We start from the raw sequence: 22,264 nt of genomic DNA on the forward strand, positions 1-22,264 counted from the left end.
GAACAGTGTACCTGCTGCATGCTGTCGGCACTACCTTGAGTATGGATGGGGATAAATAGAGTTATGACAAGGACCCTGTGACTTGCAACATAGTTGAACAGAGTAACTGCTGCATGCTGTCGGCACTACCTTGAGTCTGGATGGGGATAAATAGAGTTATGACAAGGACCCTGTGACTTGCAACATAGTTGAACAGAGTAACTGCTGCATGCTGTCAGCACTACCTTGAGTCTGGATGGGGATAAATAGAGTTATAACAAGGACCCTGTGACTTGCAACATAGTTGAACAGAGTAACTGCTGCATGCTGTCAGCACTACCTTGAGTCTGGATGGGGATAAATAGAGTTATAACAAGGACCCTGTGACTTGCAACATAGTTGAACATAGTAACTGCTGCATGCTGTCAGCACTACCTTGAGTCTGGATTGGGTTGAAGAAGGGGAACATGTCGCTGTAGAGACTCTCAAAGGCAGAGTTCCGCAGGGCAGAGACGGGGAGGGGCTGCAGGTCCAGCAGCTCGGTGGGGGGCGGGTACTTCTCGGGGAGGATCAGGTGGCGGAAGGACACCGGCAGCTGAGTCTCACAGCCTGCAAGGGAGAAAACTCATGCATATCTCAGACTTTTCAGCACTTAACTAACATTTTTAACAGATAGTTTCTCTTTGAAACATAAGAAAATCATGAGAAGTGGATTCTGTTAACATGTGGAGCAAAAACTATTCATAATGACGAGAATTACAGGGCCCTGGTTGTGTCTTTGATGACTGAGTGCTCTACACATGGAAAACAGGTCAATATTATGTGTCTCAAAATCAACAAGACAATATCCTCTTAACCATCTATCACAATCTTTCCTACCATGAGTGAGTGAGTATGGTTTTGCGCCGCTTTTAGCAATATTCCATCAATATCACGACGGGGTACACCAGAAAGGGCTTCACACATTGCACCCATGAGGGAAATTGAACCCGGGTCTTCGGCGTGGCGAGCAAACGCTTTAACCACAAGGCCATCGCCCCTTTTCCTACCATGAAAGTCATGGACTTCAAAGACAGCAATTACAGTAGTTCATATTAGTGCAAGAAATGAGAAATAGTGGTGCATGGGAGTGTTTAACAACAGGCATGACGTACCTATCCACTTGTCCGACACTACTCGGATGAAGTACTGTGGGGGCAGCGGCTCGAACACTGGCACAAAGAACTTCACTACATGCTCATCTTGGGAAAACTTGCTGGAAACATAAGGTGGAAATATTGTAAACAAACCTTTCATATTGTGTTTCCAATTCCTCTGTCACCTGTTCTGTTGTACATGGTCTTGGAAATATCATCTGGTGAATGAGTTCAAGCATGATTACAGCAAGGCACACCAAGGATGGGCCTCACTATTACCAAATTAGGAATCAAACCCAGGTTTTTTAGCATGACTAGTGAACACTTTAACCACTAGGCTATCTCACTGCAATTCGTTTTTGTAGTTTAATATTGCATTCAGCAACATTCCAACTATAAGACAGCAGCTTGTAAATAATCACATCTGGACCAGACAATCCTGTGATTGATATAAAGAGCATGCAATGATCCATGCAGTCAGGATACATTGACATGCAATCAACCAAGTCACAGAGTTGGACTACTCACACGACCAGCACAGGTTGCTGGGACCTATTCCAAACAGGAAGTAGTGTTCAGTCTAGATGGCCCCTACAGGAAGTAGTGTTCAGTGTAGATGGCCCCTACAGGAAGTAGTGTTCAGTCTAAATGGCCCCTACAGGAAGTAGTGTTCAGTCTAGATGGCCCCTACAGGAAGTAGTGTTCAGTCTTGATGGCCCCTACAGGAAGTAGTGTTCAGTCTAGATGGCCCCTACAGGAAGTAGTGTTCAGTCTAGATGGCCCCTACAGGAAGTAGTGTTCAGTCAAGATGGCCGCTACAGGAAGTAGTGTTCAGTCTAGATGGCCCCTACAGGAAGTAGTGTTCAGTCTAGATGGCCCCTACAGGAAGTAGTGTTCAGTCTAGATGGCCCCTACAGGAAGTAGTGTTCAGTCAAGATGGCCCCTACAGGAAGTAGTGTTCAGTCTTGATGGACCCTACCGGAAGTAGTGTTCAGTCTAGATGGCCCCTACAGGAAGTAGTGTTCAGTCTAGATGGCCCCTACAGGAAGTAGTGTTCAGTCTAGATGGCCCCTACAGGAAGTAGTGTTCAGTCTAGACGGCCCCTACAGGAAGTAGTGTTCAGTCTAGATGGCCCCTACAGGAAGTAGTGCTCAGTCTAGATGGCCCCTACAGTCAGTAAACCTACACCTACCTCTTCAGGAGGAAGTACTCATGATGTAGGATGACCTCACTGTCCACATCCTCAATCAGAATCCAGAACGCCTACAACAAGAACCATAAGATCATACACACATTAACTGTTTGATTGGCATTCTAGAAGCTTGCAAATAAGAAAGCAACTTCTGGTTTATTGCATATAGCATTGTTTCGATGTAGATTCTTACACCGTTATCAGTCTGGAGTGACAAGAACCAAGTGATGAGCTAGTCTTAAGTCTTAGATACACACATTGTACTTTACTCTGTAATTAAACATGCATTTAAAAAAAGCATGTTCTATAGAAAATAGCATAGCTGGTCCACGGAGGGAGGACCAATCAGAGAGCTGCTGGGGGGGGTCCCTACATGAAGAGCGTCAGTGAGTGAGTGAGTGAGTGAGTGAGTGAGGTTTTACGCCGCTTTTAGCAATATTCCAGCAATATCACGGCTGGGGACACCAGAAATGGGCTTCACACATTGTTACAATGTCGGGAATCGAACCCGGGTCTTCAGCGTGACGAGCTAACGCTTTAACCCCTAGGCTACCCGACCGCCCGAAGAGCGTCAGACACACATGTACAGAGAGAGGCAGTCAGTGTTCTCACCTCAGAGCCACCATGCAGCTTCTCTTCCCACTGAAAGTCTGGCACGATGGTCAGCTCGATACGGAGGGTGGAACGGGTGATTGGCTGGATGTGGACGGACAAATCCAGCTTGGGGAACTGATGGATGTACTTGTGGATTGTCTTCCCCATCTTCGGCATACGGATCAGTTCGGCTATCTCGTTGTGGTTCAGATCGTACAGACGTTCAAAAGGGAAGTTCTTCTTCTCAATCTTCTTGATGGCTTCCTCGGGGATCTTGCGGAACTGACGCAGTGGAGACATAGACTGCCACCTTCAGGGACATAAATCAAACTTTGTTTCATAATTGACTCAAGTTTAAACATATGAGAAGCTACTATTTGGACTATTTGTCCAGAAGAGTTAATCAGTAAAAGGGTTAATCAGTAAAAGGTTAATCAACAAAAGGCTCGCTCCGTGTTCACGTACACTGTCAGTCTATGGTCATGGAAATAACAGGTGGCTATTTAAAGTTTGAAACCTCATTGAAACCAATAAGAAATGGGGAGTCATAGTAAAATTATTTGGCATTGAACAAAAACAACCACAATCACAACAGGCCTACCAGGCAGCAAAAGACTCATTAGCATAGACCAAAACAGGAACCTGTCCACATACATCAAGCTTTTGCAGCATGTAGCTTCATGGTACAGGTGCTCTTAACATACTTTGTGTCTGCTTGCATGTACTTACATCCTCTTGTCCACCATCTTGCAGAGAGCCAAGCACTTGTCAGCCAGTTGGGCCCAGCCTCTGTGGAGCACGATCTCGAAGATAGATCGGATCAGCCGGCCCGCGGACTGTGTGATGAACACCATGTCGGCCATCAGCGCCAGACCCTCCAGCTTCAGCTGGGAGATGTAGGCTTGCAGTAGGACGTTCACCTGGAAACAGATCATAGAGGTGAAACGTCAGTTTTCATGTTCTGATACGATACACGATACATTTTTTCTGTATTGATACAAGACGATACACACTTGCTAAACTACATAACTGCTCGTTTAATGACCCCTCAGAGCTTTTGTCAGTCAAAACTTGCAAAATGAGTTCACTATTAAAATAGCCACAACGAACATGTTTCTACAGCAAAGCTTTTTCTTTTGAACCTGCTCTGAAATATTTATACTCAAGACATTTCAACGCAATTTGATGTAAATATGCATATCGCAATACGTATCGTATCGTGACCTTGCTGGGGTTTTTTCATCTGAAGACAGATCAAAGTCATAAAACAGTCATCAGGAGACGACATATTCCCCCAGTCTGGTGCAATTCGGAAATGGAGTTTGGCTACTGTTGGTTCATTGCCATTAGATACCTTCAGTTCAGTAAAGAAAACGATAATGCTGTTCAGTATTTTTCAATATCCCAAATCATCAAAAGGCACCAGTTCACCAGTTTTCAAACCAGGGGATAACAATTCTCATCACCTTACCTATAAGTAACTTGTGTTCTCGTAATGATAAAGCCATGTCACACATCATCTATTTCAGTCTAGCAAGGGTGCTTGGGACCTGTTTTGCTGGGGAATACCCACATTGAGATAATGTGTAATATCTGACATGCAGCTGGGTCTACCTGGGTGCATCTGAATGGCGGCATGTCTCACCTTGGCACTGGGCTCCTCGATACTCTCCTTGATGGGGATAGGGACTCTCTCCAGCAGCTTCAACAGCTCCAGCTTCTCCTCCTGGAAAAGAAAAATCCTTGATAGTTTTAAGCCTTCAGGGTGACTGACAATGTGTCCAAATGCTGCCCTATGTCACAGCAGAGGACATCAAGCATGGTTTTCACAAATTGCACAGTTATTATACAGGGCGAGTGAGAATGTGTTTAAATGCTGCCTTATGTCACAGAAGAGGACATCAAGCATGGTTTTCACACATTGCACAGTTATTATACAGGGCGAGTGAGAATGTGTTTAAATGCTGCCTTATGTCACAGAAGAGGACATCAAGCATGGCTTTCACACATTGAGCAGTTATTTTACAGGGCGAATGAGAATGTGTTCAAATTCTGCCTTTGGCAATATTCCAGACATACTGTAAATCTTGAAATTAAAAGTCTCCAAATTAATACGACTGCTGACCCCTCGCCAAAAATGCATGTTGGTATTTCCGTTATCCAAAGTGTGCAGTGGGTGAGTGTGTATGGTTTTACGCCACTTTTAGCAATGTTCCAGCAGTATCATGGCGGGGGACACCAGAAATGGGTATCCAGATGATACCCATGTCAGGAATCAAACCTGGGTCTTCGGCGTGGCGAGCGAACGCTTTAACCACTAGGCTACCCGACTGACCCAAGTGTGCAGTTAGGCCGTATTACTGTTGCTAGTCATTTTGGAGACATAAATGCAAAGTTTAGTTAACGCAAACAAAGACCAACCACATTTTTCGCGTTTTGTTCATGCTCTCGTTAATTTCAAGCTTTACAGTATCGCAGCGCAAGACACCAAGCATGGCTTTCACACACTGCACAGCTGTTATACAGGGCAAGCAACATTTCAACCACAATTCAGTACAACACTCTTCGAGTTGACAGTACAAAGATCAGAGTAGCAATGATTTCAAGAAAAGGAGACAAATAATCTAAGGTCAGGATAACCAATGAACCTTTCATCTGTGCTATACAACTTCCACTCACATTTTAGGAATCATTGAGTATGGTATAATAAATGGTTGATCAACACAACTGGATCATGAACTGTATAAAGTTGTACCTACCTCTCTGACAGTAAGGTTCCTGAACTCGGAGGAGAGGGAGAACACCCGGAACAGCTCTATCTCACTCAGGGTGGGCTTCAGCAGCTGGTTGTACGTGGCGATGGTCTCGTGTGTCAGGTAGTACTGACTGGCGATCCGACCCAGCTCCGTTACCTGGAAACACAGACAGAATACAGCTGTCTCTCTAGGAACTTCTCCATCATGACAACGCTGAGAAACTGGGTGACCAACCTAAATGATTGTTTTTCTTTTGTTTCTTTGTTGTTTAACGCTGCACTCAGCAATATTCCAGCTACAGTAAACTATGTTAATAACTAACTGGCAGATAGAAAGAACCAGGTTTTTTTTGGTCCTGGCCTTTTGCTGTATATATGTTCATAATAAACTACAGTCATAATGATCTAAAATTAGAGGTCCCTTTGAGTTTGTTATAACCATAGTTTACTATACATGACGGCGATCCGTAAATAATCGAGTCTGGACAAGATAACCGAGCGATTGACATCATGAGCATTGATCCACACAATTGGGAAACGATGACATGCATCAACCAAGTCAGCGAGCCTGACCACCCAATCCCATTAATCGCCTCTTACGACAAGCATGGGTTGCTGAGAAAATGAGTGACCAATCTAAAGGAAGCCTATCAAGTACAGATGGTGACTTCAGAAATCAAACAAATCCACTGTTCCTGCTTTGTTTCAATGAGATCAGTATTAAAGGTTATGACCCATAGGGTTAGAAATAACTGAGTTCTTAAATCAGTATGACATACATGCTGGAGCAATACTCTCTTTATGAAAGGAATTTCTGCATCTTATATTGTGACACACACTAAATGAAGTGTTTTGACACTTTTATTGCAACACTTGTGAATATACTTGACTGCAATAAAGCTGAAAACTTCAGAAAATGACAAAATTATTGAGTCGTCACTCTACATGACCTGTACATAGGTCTCCATGATACAATGTTGTCCTCAATAATAACTGTCATCTTTTCATGACTAAATCTACTGTTCCGCCAACAGTGACGGCTCGCCAAGACGACGCCTTCATAAGAGTAAACAGGATACTCTCCAGATATTTAACAGTCTTATTTACCTGAAAGTTGCCCATTTTCTTCTCATACTTGACAATGTTGTGTCTGTCAAGGAGCGTGGCCGCGGTGTGGATGAGGTCTTTGCGGCGTTGCTGCAGGAGTGGGTCTTCCTTCACCATGTCGTGGGAGATGCCGTACAGTGGTGGGTTACGCAGCATGCGGATGTACAGGTACGTGTAGCCTGGAACAACGTGAACCTATTCACATCATCTGTAGTCATAGCTACATTGAACACAGATGTACAGGTACGTGTAGCCTGGAACAACGTGAACCTATTCACATCATCTGTAGTAATAGCTACATTAAACACAGATGTACAGGTACGTGTAGCCTGGAACAACGTGAACCTATTCACATCATCTGTAGTCATAGCTACATTGAACACAGATGTACAGGTACGTGTAGCCTGGAACAACGTAAACCTATTCACATCATCTGTAGTAATAGCTACATTAAACACAGATGTACAGGTACGTGTAGCCTGGAACAACATGAACCTATTCACATCATCTGTAGTAATAGCTACATTAAACACAGATGTACAGGTACGTGTAGCCTGGAACAATGTGAACCTATTCACATCATCTGTAGTAATAGCTACATTAAACACAGATGTACAGGTACGTGTAGCCTGGAACAACGTGAACCTATTCACATCATCTGTAGTCATAGCTACATTAAACACAGATGTACAGGTACGTGTAGCCTGGAACAACGTGAACCTATTCACATCATCTGTAGTCATAGCTACATTGAACACAGATGTACAGGTACGTGTAGCCTGGAACAACGTGAACCTATTCACATCATCTGTAGTAATAGCTACATTAGACAGATGTACAGGTACGTGTAGCCTGGAACAACGAGAACCTATTCACATCATCTGTAGTAATAGCTACATTAGACAGATGTACAGGTACGTGTAGCCTGGAACAACGTGAACCTATTCACATCATCTGTAGTAATAGCTACATTAGACAGATGTACAGGTACGTGTAGCCTGGAACAACGTGAACCTATTCACATCATCTGTAGTCATAGCTACATTAAACACAGATGGACAGGTACGTGTAGCCTGGAACAACGTGAACCTGTTCACATCATCTGTAGTCATAGCTACATTAAACACAGATGTACAGGTACGTGTAGCCTGGAACAACGTGAACCTATTCACATCATCTGTAGTAATAGCTACATTAAACACAGATGTACAGGTACGTGTAGCCTGGAACAACGTGAACCTATTCACATCATCTGTAGTAATAGCTACATTAAACACAGATGGACAGGTACGTGTAGCCTGGAACAACGTGAACCTATTCACATCATCTGTAGTCATAGCTACATTAAACACAGATGTACAGGTACGTGTAGCCTGGAACAACGTGAACCTATTCACATCATCTGTAGTCATAGCTACATTAAACACAGATGTACAGGTACGTGTAGCCTGGAACAACGTGAACCTATTCACATCATCTGTAGTCATAGCTACATTAAACACAGATGTACAGGTACGTGTAGCCTGGAACAACGTGAACCTATTCACATCATCTGTAGTCATAGCTACATTAAACACAGATGTACAGGTACGTGTAGCCTGGAACAACGTGAACCTATTCACATCATCTGTAGTCATAGCTACATTGAACACAGATGTACAGGTACGTGTAGCCTGGAACAACGTGAACCTATTCACATCATCTGTAGTAATAGCTACATTAGACAGATGTACAGGTACGTGTAGCCTGGAACAACGTGAACCTATTCACATCATCTGTAGTAATAGCTACATTAGACAGATGTACAGGTACGTGTAGCCTGGAACAACGTGAACCTATTCACATCATCTGTAGTAATAGCTACATTAAACACAGATGTACAGGTACGTGTAGCCTGGAACAACGTGAACCTATTCACATCATCTGTAGTCATAGCTACATTAAACACAGATGTACAGGTACGTGTAGCCTGGAACAACGTGAACCTATTCACATCATCTGTAGTCATAGCTACATTAAACACAGATGTACAGGTACGTGTAGCCTGGAACAACGTGAACCTATTCACATCATCTGTAGTCATAGCTACATTAAACACAGATGTACAGGTACGTGTAGCCTGGAACAACGTGAACCTATTCACATCATCTGTAGTCATAGCTACATTAAACACAGATGTACAGGTACGTGTAGCCTGGAACAACGTGAACCTATTCACATCATCTGTAGTAATAGCTACATTAGACAGATGTACAGGTACGTGTAGCCTGGAACAACGTGAACCTATTCACATCATCTGTAGTCATAGCTACATTAAACACAGATGTACAGGTACGTGTAGCCTGGAACAACGTGAACCTATTCACATCATCTGTAGTCATAGCTACATTAAACATGTTAAACAACGAGAATGTTATTAGACTTAACAACGATATTGGAGCATTATAATTGTGGAAAACACCAGAAAAAGGCTTTTACACATTGTATAGGTTAAACCATCTGCAGTAATTCAGGTAAGGCAGTGATGCTGTATGTTTGTTTGTTTGTTGTTTGACGCTTCACTCAGCAATATTACAGCTAGTGAGTGAGTGAGTGAGTGAGTGAGTGAGTGAGTGAGTGAGTGAGTGAGTGAGTGAGTGAGTGAGTGAGTGAGTGAGTGAGTGGGTGGGTGGGTGGGTGGGTGGGTGGGTGAGTGAGTGAGTGAGTGAGTGAGTGAGTTGGGTTTAACGCCGCTTAACAGTATTCCAGTTATTTCACAGCATGTCAGCTTAATGTGGAAGGAAAGCCCGAAGTGGTGCAGGTCTTAGATGTTTACCACTTCTGAGAAACCCACGAAGTGCTGACAAACCTAGAAACATAATCAGAGCGAAACAGGATTCCAACCCACAATCATAGGTTTCTGGCATGTCCAAGGGATGCAACTCTGCACAGTGAATTGCGGTGCCTTAGACGACTGGGCCACCTGTGTCCCCTGGTGTTGAAGGATATATGTTTGGATATGTACTATGAATTAGGTATGCATCTAAAGTCCCAAGTCTTCCAGTGAACCTCTTGATGTGGTACTGACTGGCACTACTGACTCACCGATCCAGTCGATGGCCTCCTTCATGTTCTGTACAGTGCCCAGAACCACCTCTGCATTCAGGTTGTCCGCTAGTTTGCTCACAAACTGACTCTCGATGGGAAGCTGCAACAAACACAGGATCGGATGTTTCATGATGGAGTGAGCGAGTATGGTTTGACGCTGCTTTTAACAAAATTGCAGCAATATCATGGCAGGGACACCAGAAATGGGCTTCACACATAGTACCCATGTCTGGAATTGAACCTGGGTCTTCGGCGTGACAAGGGACGCTTTAACCACCAGGCTACCCCCCTGTTGCAAGATGAAGGAGTGGCATGTACAACATCATTAAATAAATTGATATTTCACTCTGATATCACTATTAATGCAAGAACTACTTTCATTCTAAAAGTCTGGTGTCACAATTAGATGGTGGAGAACACACATACTACCATTGGAGAATATCTGGCTTTTCTTGTCAAATGGCTTGTCTATCTCATTATCTGACAACATTCACCAAATATTTTCCTTTAATTACAGTAAGGTTGGTTGGCTGGTTTGCTGTTTAACGCTGCACTCAGCAATATTCCAGCTATATGACGGCGGTCTGTAAATAACTGAGTCTGAACCAGACAATCCAGTGATTGACAACTTGAGCATCGATCTAAGGTGTTGGTACTACTAAATTATTTTCTGCTCTGATTGAGGAGTATCAAAATATTTAAATGATGCTCTTGTGTCAAATGTCTGTAGTGTTACAAAACTGTATTAATTGAGACCGATGACATGCATCATGCAAGTCACTGAGCCTGACCACTCGATCCCGTTTGTCGCCTTTTACGGCAAGCATGGGCTGCTGAAGACCTATTCTACCCTGGATCTTCACGGGCCAATTACAGTAAGGAAATAAACTGGAATACAGTTTTGTAACACTACAGACATTTGACACAAGAGCATCATTTAAATATTTTGATACTCCTCATTCAGAGCAGAAAATAATTTAGTAGTACCAACACCTTACATCTACCAATGATATACTTGACAGAAGATGATGTTGCTGTACCTGATGTACACCTCCATCTCAGCTGGAGTGAGTTAGGGACTGTCATCAGAAATATTGCGTGAATGAATTTGACATTATCTCAAATCGGCTAGGCAGCTTAATATGGGAGGAAAACCTGTAGTGACACAGATCCTGAAACCTGTGAACGGGTTGTACTGACAGACCATGAATAAGAATTGGGACAGATTCAAATCGATAACCTACTGATCCTGGCAGCAACTAAGGGAGACAATTTGTCCATCTGATCCCTGTTCAGTCCCTTTAACCATGATCTTGATCTGCCTATATCTACGTTATTACCTGTTGGTTCATGAGGGACAGGTAGTACTGAAGCTCGCTGTGGTTGGTGATCATGATGCCCTCGCCCTTCGTGTCATACTGGGGACGACCAGCTCGACCCAACATCTGCAAGTCAATCAAAACATCTCTGTAAATGTTGCTGCCAATGCCATAGTTTAAACAAAATATGATGGATTTGGTGGTAACCATCACAAATGCAATTGTTAGTTATCATAGATGTGGACTCCTCCCCTTACCTGCATGACATCGAGATCACCCTTCTCCCCCTCACCCACATGACACCGAGATCACCCCTCTGCCCTCACCTGCATGACATGGAGATCACCCTTCTCCCCCTCACCCACATGACATCAAAATCACCCTTCTCCCCTTACCTGCATGACATCGAGATAACCCTTCTCCCCCCACCCACATGACATCAAGATCACCCATCTCCCCTGCATGACACCGCGATCACCCTTCTCCCCTTACCTGCATGACATCGAGATCACCCATCTCCCCTCTATGACACCGAGATCACCCTTCTCCCCTTACCCACATGACATCGAGATCACCCTTCTCCCCTTACCTGCATGACATCGAGATCACCTTTCTCCCCCTCACCCATATGACATCGAGATCACCCTTTTCCCCTTACCTCCATGACACCGAGATCACCCTTCTCCCCTTACCTGCATGACACCGAGATCACCCTTCTCTCCTTACCTCCATGACACCGAGATCCCCCTTCTCCCCCTCACCCACATGACATCGAGATCACCCTTCTCCCCTTACCTGCATGACATCGAGATCACCTTTCTCCCCCTCACCCATATGACATCGAGATCACTCTTCTCCCCCTCACCCACATGACATGGAGATCACACTTCTCCCCTTACCTGCATGACATCGAGATCAACTTTCTCCCCTCACCCACATGACACCGAGATCACCCTTCTCCCCTTACCTGCATGACATCGAGATCACCTTTCTCCCCCTCACCCATATGATACTGAGATCACCATCTCCCCTTACCCACATGACATCGAGATCACCATCTCCCCTCACCCATATGACATCGAGATCACTCTTCTCCCCCTTACCCACATGACATGGAGATCACACTTCTCCCCTTACCTGCATGACATCGAGATCAACTTTCTCCCTTCACCCACATGACATCGAGATCACCTTTCTCCCCCTCACCCATATGATACTGAGATCACCATCTCCCCTTACCCACATGACATCGAGATCACCATCTCCCATCACCAACATGACACCGAGATCACCCTTCTCCCCTTACCTGCATGACATCGAGATCACCTTTCTCCCCCTCACCCATATGATACTGAGATCACCATCTCCCCTTACCCACATGACATCGAGATCACCATCTCCCCTCACCCACATGACATCAAGATCATCCTTCTCCCCTCACCCACATGACATCAAGATCATCCTTCTCCCCCTTACCAACATGACACTGAGATCACCATTTTCCCCTCCCTTGCATGACATAGAGATCACCCATCTCCCCTGCATATCATCAAGGTCAACCATATTCCTCTCTCCTGCATGACACTGAGATCACCATCTCCCCCTCACCCACATGACATCAAGATCAACCATTTTCCCCTCCCCTGCATGACAAAGAGATCACCCATCTCCCATGCATATCATCAAAATCAACCATTTTTCCTTCACCTGCATGACATCGAGATCAACCATCTTCCATCTACATGAAATCAAGATCACCCATCTCCCCTCACCCACGACATCGAGATCACTGAGCTCCAGCCATCTGCCCTCACCTGCATGACATCGAGAGCACTCAGCTCCACCCATCTTCCCTTGTCTGGGCTGTAGATCTGTGTTCCCTTGATGATGACAGTGTGTGCTGGGAGGTTGACGCCCCAAGCCAAGGTCGATGTTGATACTAGAACTTGGATGTGTCGGTCAGCAAACAGATCCTCCACAAGTGCTCGGTCAACTCTGAATCACAAACACATCTTTTGTGGTATTGGGCGGTCGGGTAGCCTACTGGTTAAAGCCTTCGCTTGTCACGCCGAGGACCCGGGTTCGAATCCCAACATGAGTACAATGTGTAAAGCCCATTTCTGGGGTCCCCCGCTGTGATATTGCTGGAATATTGCTAAAAGCGGCGTAATACCAAACTCACACTCTTTTGTGGTGGCAATGTTTCATTGGAACGAAAAATATTTTCACCCCAAAATAGGTGTATCATAGCAAGCGAAGGAAGAACTTTCACACTGCGAGAAGGTTACATACTTTCTGGGTATCTGGAGTTAGCCTTTGTCTGACTTCCCCAGCAGTGAAACTATGCAACATTTACCTGTCGAAATAGTGATGACATTAGGACACTCCCTAGAAAGGGTGAAATTCTACTAGTTCACAGGATACCTTGAACATTAGACTGAAGCCAGTTGACCGAGCCAGTCTACATCCCTGCTTACATCGTACATACCTGTTCATGCCAGCATGATGGATAGCAAATCCGTACGGTAGGAGGTCTCTCAACTCATGGTTCTGCAAGCAACATTATGTAACATCCTTAAAAGTGTTATAAAGTGTTTAGTTTACAAACAATGTTTAAAATGAACCTAACAACATACTAGGAAGATGGACTGCACACTAAATGAGAACCTTGTTATCACTGTACAACGACAGGTGTTAGATTTTTTCATAGTTGTCAGAAGTCTATCATGAATTTTAACTGATCTGACACATACACAGCTAATATGTACAAACTACATGCTTATTAGCTCAATAAATCCCTAAATAACTATTTGTATATTGCTAAAGTTTCAAAACATATACTGAATAAGTAAAATGTAAATATTTTTTACATTTGTATACTTATCCTGCATTACTACGTTTAAGGAGTAATGCAGGATAAGTAATTTTTTTAAGTAAAATCAAAATATTTTTTACATTAGTATACTTATCCTGCATTACTCCTAAAATGTAGTAATGCAGGATAAGTAAAAGATGAAAGATTATTGCTTGAACTTAACATTTTCGAATGCAAGCGTATTATCAATATTTCAGATGCTATTAAAGTAAGTTGCTGTTGTTGGGAGTCAGACTTCTGCCTATGGAGTGAAACGTTCAGAGTTTCATTCAGAGGACCAGCTGACCAGAGTGCCCTTGTCTACCAGTCTCACCTTGACCTGTTCCGCCTCGGACCTGAGGATCTCCGTGGAGGCAGAGCCTTCCTTCAGGAACACTCCGAGGGTGTCCTTCTCCAGACACATGTCTCTGATCGCCCGCGCTGTCTTCCCCGTCTCCTTCCGGGAGTGCACAAATATCAGCAGCTGGAAACAGAGTGTGAGTGAGTGAGTGAGTGAGTGAGTGAGTGAGTGAGTGAGTGAGTGAGTGAGGGAAGGTTTTAAATGTTTACCACTTGAAACACACAAGCACTTGATCCTTATCTAAGCTGGCGCTTATGACCAATTATGCCCAACTTTCCCAATAAGGTCAAAAAAAGAAGGAATTAGAAAAGGGCTTCATTTGTTCTAGAACACCAGGGTTTGATGCAAGAGAGACTACCATGGAAAACAAGCTGAGCACCAACTAAAATATTTTAAAAAAAGTGTTGGTCCTCTCTCAAAACATGGTCGCATGACAACACTTTGCTTTGCTTCATAACAATTTTATAACTTCTCTTGGCAAGAATACAAGACCAGCACTGGATTACATAAGCCATGCAGTCCTACTCATTGGTCAGTATTAGGAAACATTTGTTAGCTAACCTGGTTCTTGCCAGCGTGGTCCATGACCTTCTCATACACAATGTCATTCATGAGCTGGAACCTCTTGACAGCCTTCTTCTCCGTGATACCGATGAACTGCTGCTCCAGGGGCACTGGGCGGAAACTGTTGTCGAAGAAGAACAGGCCCTCCTTGGGATCAACACGGAGGAATGTGGCAACATCTTCAAAGTTTGGCAGAGTGGCGCTGAGTCCAACAAGTCTCACATCTTCCTGTGTGGTCTCAATGTTTCTGATCGTCCTAGCAACCAGAGACTCCAGTACCGGACCTCGGTCATCATGGAGAAGATGGATCTCATCCTGAAAGAAAATCAAATTTGGATCCGTAGGAGTCAGTAAGCGAGTTAGTTGGGTCTAAGCCTCAAGTAATGCAGGTTTTAGCGAGTGAGTAAGTGAGTATGGTTATACGCCGCTTTTAGCAATATTGCAGCAATATCACGGCGGGGGTCACCAGAAATGGGCTTCACACATTTTACCCATGTCGGGAATCGAACCCGGGTCTTGGGCGTGACGAGTGAACGCTTTAACCACTAGGCTACCTGACCGCCCTGCAGGTTTTAGATTTCACCTCTTTCACTAGCATGGATATGGTGCTGACAAACAATGAGGGTGAATCAGGGATTCAAACCCACAGATCCTTTGGTCTCACCATAGGAGTGAGTGAGTATGGTTTATACTATGCTTTTAGCAATATTCCAGCAATATCGTGGAAAGGATGATCGAACACTTAAACCACGAGGATACCCCACTGACCGCTCACCAAAGAAAGCAATTGCCCAAGAAACAAACACCACTAATACTGATTCCAATACACATAGAGCTTCATACATTTCGGAATGAGATGACAAGAGAATTTTGGGTCATCTGAAAATAGGTAGCGCTGTGCAAAATGTAAACGACTTCCCACCCTTCCATGTCCTTCATGCAGATCTGCTTTGCCCTGAAGACAACAGATGCATCACTCCAACATCCCCTAAATGCCAGTCAAAAAATTACACTGCTCATTAAGATGCGGTTGGAAATGCCCCCCTGATCATGAAGTGTTTGTTTGTTGTTTAACGCCACACTCACAATATTCCAGCTACATGTAAAATAATCGAATCTTTAGCTATCCTGCAACAAGGTCAAAGCTACCATACACACTCATGTCAAAAAGCTGCTCATGAAAAATGGGTTCCTATGAATGCAAATCGTGTATCAAGATAATCAGGGACTACCCTGACTTTCAATGTGTGCTGCATTCAAAAGCATCTTTCTAATGATAATTATTACGCACTCGGTTTTCAAAACAACAACCACATTCATCCAGAGAACCCAATCAAAGGACCACGTTCATCCAGAGAACCCAATCTGAGGACCACGTTCATCCAGAGAACCCAATCCAAGGACCACGTTCATCCAGAGAACCCAATTCAAGGGTGAAGTTCATCCTGAGAACCCAATTAAAGGACCACGTTCATCCAGAGAACCCAATTCAAGGGTGAAGTTCATCCTGAGAACCCAATCAAAGGACCATGTTCATCCTGAGAACCCAATTCAAGGACCACGTTCATCCTGAGAACCCAATCTGAGGACCACGTTCATCCAGAGAACCCAATTCAAGGGCGAAGTTCATCCAACCCAAAATGGGGACCCTGTTTATCCAGAGAACCCAATCAAAGGACCACGTTCATCCTGAGAACCCAATCAAAGGACCACGTTCATCCAGAGAACCCAATTCAAGGGTGAAGTTCATCCTGAGAACCCCAATCAAAGGACCACTTTCATCCAGAGAACCCAATCAAAGGACCACGTTCATCCAGAGAACCCAATCAAAGGACCACGTATCCAGAGAACCCAATCAAAGGACCACGTTCATCCAGAGAACCACGTTCATCCAGAGAACCCAATCAAAGGACCACGTTCATCCAGAGAACCTAATTCAAGGGTGAAGTTCATCCTGAGAACCCCAATCAAAGGACCACGTTCATCCAGAGAACCCAATCAAAGGACCACGTTCATCCAGAGAACCCAATCAAAGGACCACGTTCATCCTGAGAACCCCAATCAAAGGACCACGTTCATCCAGAGAACCCAATTCAAGGGTGAAGTTCATCCTGAGAACCCCAATCAAAGGACCACGTTCATCCAGAGAACCCAATTCAAGGACGAAGTTCATCCTGAAAACCCAATCTGAGGACCACGTTCATCCAGAGAACCCAATCTGAGGACCACGTTCATCCAGAGAACCCAATTCAAGGGCGAAGTTCATCCAACCCAAACTGGGGACCCTGTTTATCCAGAGAACCCAAGCCAATATGAGACAAGAATGGTGTAAAATCTTACAAATATCATGAGTCTGACAAGCTGCGTGTAGGTCCGCTCTCCCCCCTTCCTTGTGATGATGTCCCACTTCTCCGGTGTACACACAATGATCTGGGTCTGGTAGATCTGCTCCCTGGTCAACTGGTGGTCACCGGTCAACTCGTCCACCTTGATGCCATACGACTTCAGTCTCTGTAACAGCAGCAATTCAGACTTAACAACCTCCAATAAATAGTCAAACGCAATAACACACTTGATGGTAATGTGTGAGGGATTAATTGTGGTTTTAGATATAGAGCTAATCTAATAGACATTCCTCACCATCAGCATCCCAAGTCCCGTACTTTATAACTTAGTCTTAGGATCATGTTGATTCCTTTGTGGAACTGGAGTGAATATTCTTTCGTTGGAGTGTAACGATATGTTAAACTATCAAACTATAGCACTTGTTTGCTCTTTGACATGCATCAACCAAGTCAGTAAGCCTGACCTCCCAAAACTGTTAGTTGCCTCTTCCGACAAGCATAGACGCCTTTAATGGCAAGAATGGGATGCCGATTCTACCACGGATCTTCATAAGAGTGAGTGAGTGAGTGAGTGAGTGAGTGAGTGAGTGAGTTTAACCCCGCTTTTAACAGTATTCCACTTATATAATGGCGTGTCAGCTTAATGTTGGAGGAAATCCCAAAGTGATGCAGGTCTCGGACATTTACCACTTCAGTGAAACCCACGAGGACGGGTATGGTGCTGACAAAGCTAGAAACATAATCAGGGCAAATCGGGATTTGAACCCACAATCATAGGTTTCTGGCGTGCGAAGGGACGCAACTCTGCAGGTGACTGGGCCACCCGTGCCCCAGGGTATAAGAAACCAGTGGGTGACGGCATGAGCCACAATCAGACAGGCCACATGGTGGAAACACCATATCTTTATCAGTCATCTCTCACAACAAGCATGGGATGCTATTTGGTCCCAGTATCCCATCAGGGTCATGGTGACCTGGAATGCCACAGTGTCAGTGGACAGAGGTTCCCATGAACCATGCTTACTTCACTGAATGTTCCAACCATCTCCTGTACCAGGGACCTCATCGGTGCGACATACACGATCTTGAAGTCGTCTGTGTTGATGGTGTGGTCCTCGTTGACATGTTTACCAATCTCCTTCAGGATACACAGCAGGGCTACGTTTGTCTTACCAGCTCCCTGAAATAGAACTCCAGCATGTTAGCTGCATGCTTTCAATCCTCTACTATATATATCTTCTGTAATTCTACTGGTGATTCAAATGTTTTTGTACCTTACTACAAATTGTAAATATGAGGTTTAATCTTCTTTAATAAATTATATCCTTAAATGATTTGGAATTTTCCACTGACACACATCAGCTGGAAAAGGACCATTAGTTCATGAATTAAGACAAAATGCAACAATTAAACTGAGATCACTCAACAATCTTTAAGAATTGTGCCACTCACCGTGGGAGCAGAGAGCAGGATGTTCTGATCGGATTCCATGGCAACCTTACACAGTCGACTCTGGATTCTGTTTAAACTTTTGAAACCTTCAAATGCAGGTTGGGCATACTTAGGTAGTCGGTCAATCGGAACAAGAGACTGGAAAAAAGAATTATCATTGTTAGCAATGCAATTTGTAAAGATGTTTATATCCGTTTGAACTGAGACTAAATGAGATATTTATTTAAGTGGCTTTAACAGGTTGGATATATAACTAATGACAGGATAGTGAGTGAGTGAGTGAGTACGGTTTTACGCCGCTTTTAGCAATATTCAAGCAATATCACGGTGGGGGACACCAGAAATGGGCTCCTCACATTTTACCCACGTCGGAAATCGAACCCCATTACCTATACTACTCCGGGTCTTTGGCGTGACAAGCAAATGCTTTAACCACTAGGATACCCAACCGCCCCAATGACAGGATAGGATGGACTGGAGCCAAATGTTCCTGATCCACACTTCCTTGTCATGAGTGAGACAAAATCAAGTCTTTGATTTGTTTGTTGTTTAACGCCGCACTCAGCAATATTCCAGCTATATGACAGTGGTCTGTAAATAATTGAGTCTGGGCCAGACAATCCAGTGATTGACATCATGAGCATTGATCCATGCAATTGGGATACAATGACATGCATCAACCAAGTCAGCGAGGCTGACCAAACGATCCTGTAAGTCACGTCTTACGACAAGCATAGTCGCCTTTTACGGCAAGAATGGGTTGCTGAAGACCTATTGTAACTTCAGGGGTGAATGGCATTTAGAAGTGATACCCAATGTCAACTTCCTTATTTTATGGAACAATATAAACTCCGAAACGTTGTGTTCCTCATAATAAAGAAGTTGACATCCATAAATTCTCTTCCTCATGAAACCAAAAATTGTTTAAATATATTCTGCACTTGACAAGCATGTGAGCAACAGCGTACCTCATCAGTTTCAAACGGTTTGGGCTTCAGAGCAGGAACATGCACTTCTTCATAACCTGAAAAAAGTTGGACAACATTAGCGACATGTTGTTTTTAGCATAAAACATCAACAAAACATATTTTAGGATATAATCCATAACATGCCATACCAGTTCCTGATTAATTGCCCATCTCTTCTTATTCCCAAATCGTAGAGGAAACTTCCTGTGCTGTGTTCCCAGAGAACAGAAAAAATCTCAACCAAACATACTCCTCCAATGTGCAGGTGCGCCGGAACCATGTGACCAAACCGTCTGACTGACACTATTTTTTTAGACAACCTTACATAATGCATGGCGGAAATAGAGCATGCTGGCTTGTATGGTACTATCAGTTTCTGTAAGTATGCAGGAGCCAAACTGCATTGCCTTGTAAACCATAGTGAGCAGTTTAAGTTGCACTCTTTATTGGATTGGCAGTGTAGTTCAATATTGGAGTAATGTGTTCTCACAGCTGTATTCTGAAGTCTCCTGAACAACTGTCTCCTGGATGAGAGCAGTCATTCGTAGCGCCAATCGGGGTGATAGCATCAAATTTAGCTCTGCACGAGAACTGTTTGCGCATTTGAGCAGTTAATTGGAATCTAATCTATTCTATTCTATTCTATTCTATTCTATTCTATTCTATTCTATTCTATTCTATTCTATTCTATTCTATTCTATTCTATTCTATTCTATTCTATTCTATTCTATTCTACACTATCCTATTTCACCTTTTCTCTGTTTGCGGTAGGACCCGTCAGGCAGCTGACATCTCTTGTTGGCCATCAGGTGGCTGCCCTGGCTGAACATGAGCTCCTCCAGGTCCAGCGTCTCCACTTGACCGATGTCCTGCACAAGCAAGGGAGTCACTTAACGACATAACTAAGTGAGTCAGTCAGTCTGTTTTATGTGGGGTGAAAGCTTGAAGTGAATGGTGGTTAACAAGTCAGACATATTTCATCCATATCACTGCAGCCTGTTATGAATCAGGTTTGAGCCAGACAAACTAATTTGTTTGTTGTTTAACACCACACTTAGCAATACTCCAGCTATATGGCGGCAGTCCGGAAATAATCACGTCAGGACCAAACTATCCAGTGATTGACATCATGGACATTGACTGACATACATCAACCATGTCAGCAAATCTGACCACCCAATCCTGTTATTCACATCTTACGATCAAGCATAGTCGCCTTTTACTGCAAGCATGGGTTGCTGAAGACATATTCTAACTCAGATATTCACAGGTCAAGACAAACTTGTGATTGAGCAAAGCCAATGCTACGCCATCCAATTTAGTCGCAATTTAGGTTACAAGCAATGCCAATGGGGACCAAACTGACAAAGGTCATGTTTGTGAAACCCACAAGGAAAGCATGCTTGTGAAAACACACTGCAAAGCACATCTCATTCGCCATATAGCACTGTGCCATCTAACACCACTTTGACTGATATCTGTCTGAATATGAACAACACTGGTCACAAGAAACAGCACAACCTCGATCTTCCCCATTAATGACACCCACCACATATCCATCAATTTCCATGTCCTCTATATCGGCTGCTACTCTGTTTTGTCTGGCCTGCTGTCGACGTGTCCTCTCCTCACTGACGATGTCCTCTCTGTCCGTCTCCTGCAGGGAGCTGAGAATACGCTTTAACTCAGAGTCTGCTCGCATCTTCTCCTCCACACGAGCCTTCTCGGACTGACTCTGAGCAGACGCCAGCAGTGTGCAGTACAAAACTGTGCAACATCAAACACACATATATGATACGTGACACTGAATGGAATGAAAAGGTTTCAGATTTATCAGACTTAACTATTGTTTCAAGTTCAATTTAATACAATACAATTCCAATAGTGTTGCCCCATCAACCAAAAAGTAATAAGTTACGGTCTGTTTTGAGAAACCTCTGTGGACATTCCTTGTACAAACAAAGCTAAGAATCAAAGGAACAAGGATACGCAAACTCAACAGAAAAAAAAAAAATCATTTGTGCAGATTAGTAAGAAGTCTTTCAAAACTTAATCTGAATATGAAATGTACACTAACTCATACTGATTCTGTCAACAGAAAAGTTTTGTTTCTTTGTTTGTTGTTTAACGCTGCACTCAGCAATGTTCCAGCTATATGATGGCAGTCTGTAAATAATTGAGTCTGGACCAGACAATCCACGAGCATCGATCCACACAGCTGGGATACGATGACATGCATCAACCAAGTCAGCTAGCCTGACCACCCGATTCCGTCAGTCAACTCTTACGGCAAGCAGAGGTTGCTGAAGATCTATTCAACCCTGGATCTTCACGGGTGTAACAGAAAAGTAAAAAATTAATTTGTGCAAATGAATTTGAAGTCTTTCAACACTTATCCCGAATATGAAATGTACACTCACTCATCTGTCTGTGTTGGCGGAGAACTCGGATGAACTCAAACTGGTTGACACCGAGTAAGATCACCAGCTGTGTCTCACACTCGCGGTCGTCACCAGCAATCTGAAACACACCAGCATGTCCTGTTTGATTT

General features: G+C 43.8%; 1 protein-coding gene across 1 annotated transcript in view; it reads right to left on the bottom strand.

The window, feature by feature from the left end:
• The window catches only part of LOC139452118 (U5 small nuclear ribonucleoprotein 200 kDa helicase-like), a 52,448-nt gene that overhangs the window by 18,396 nt on the left and 11,788 nt on the right, over positions 1-22,264 (bottom strand). Inside the window, exons 8-28 of the mRNA XM_071233443.1 lie at positions 22,134-22,233; positions 21,263-21,480; positions 20,465-20,582; positions 19,714-19,769; positions 18,746-18,883; positions 18,318-18,473; positions 17,289-17,459; positions 14,946-15,263; positions 14,358-14,507; positions 13,658-13,719; positions 12,984-13,164; positions 11,191-11,295; positions 9,848-9,950; positions 6,764-6,942; positions 5,661-5,813; positions 4,547-4,627; positions 3,631-3,821; positions 2,920-3,211; positions 2,308-2,378; positions 1,134-1,234; positions 415-588 (exon numbers count right to left, since the gene is read on the bottom strand). Of these exons, the coding sequence (XP_071089544.1) occupies positions 415-588; positions 1,134-1,234; positions 2,308-2,378; positions 2,920-3,211; positions 3,631-3,821; positions 4,547-4,627; positions 5,661-5,813; positions 6,764-6,942; positions 9,848-9,950; positions 11,191-11,295; positions 12,984-13,164; positions 13,658-13,719; positions 14,358-14,507; positions 14,946-15,263; positions 17,289-17,459; positions 18,318-18,473; positions 18,746-18,883; positions 19,714-19,769; positions 20,465-20,582; positions 21,263-21,480; positions 22,134-22,233 (3,118 nt within the window). The remainder of the gene's footprint in view (positions 1-414; positions 589-1,133; positions 1,235-2,307; positions 2,379-2,919; positions 3,212-3,630; positions 3,822-4,546; positions 4,628-5,660; positions 5,814-6,763; positions 6,943-9,847; positions 9,951-11,190; positions 11,296-12,983; positions 13,165-13,657; positions 13,720-14,357; positions 14,508-14,945; positions 15,264-17,288; positions 17,460-18,317; positions 18,474-18,745; positions 18,884-19,713; positions 19,770-20,464; positions 20,583-21,262; positions 21,481-22,133; positions 22,234-22,264) is intronic.

This window comes from Haliotis cracherodii, unplaced genomic scaffold (genome assembly GCF_022045235.1).
Source record: "Haliotis cracherodii isolate W230 unplaced genomic scaffold, xgHalCrac1.p SCAF_9, whole genome shotgun sequence".
NCBI lineage: Eukaryota > Metazoa > Mollusca > Gastropoda > Lepetellida > Haliotidae > Haliotis > Haliotis cracherodii.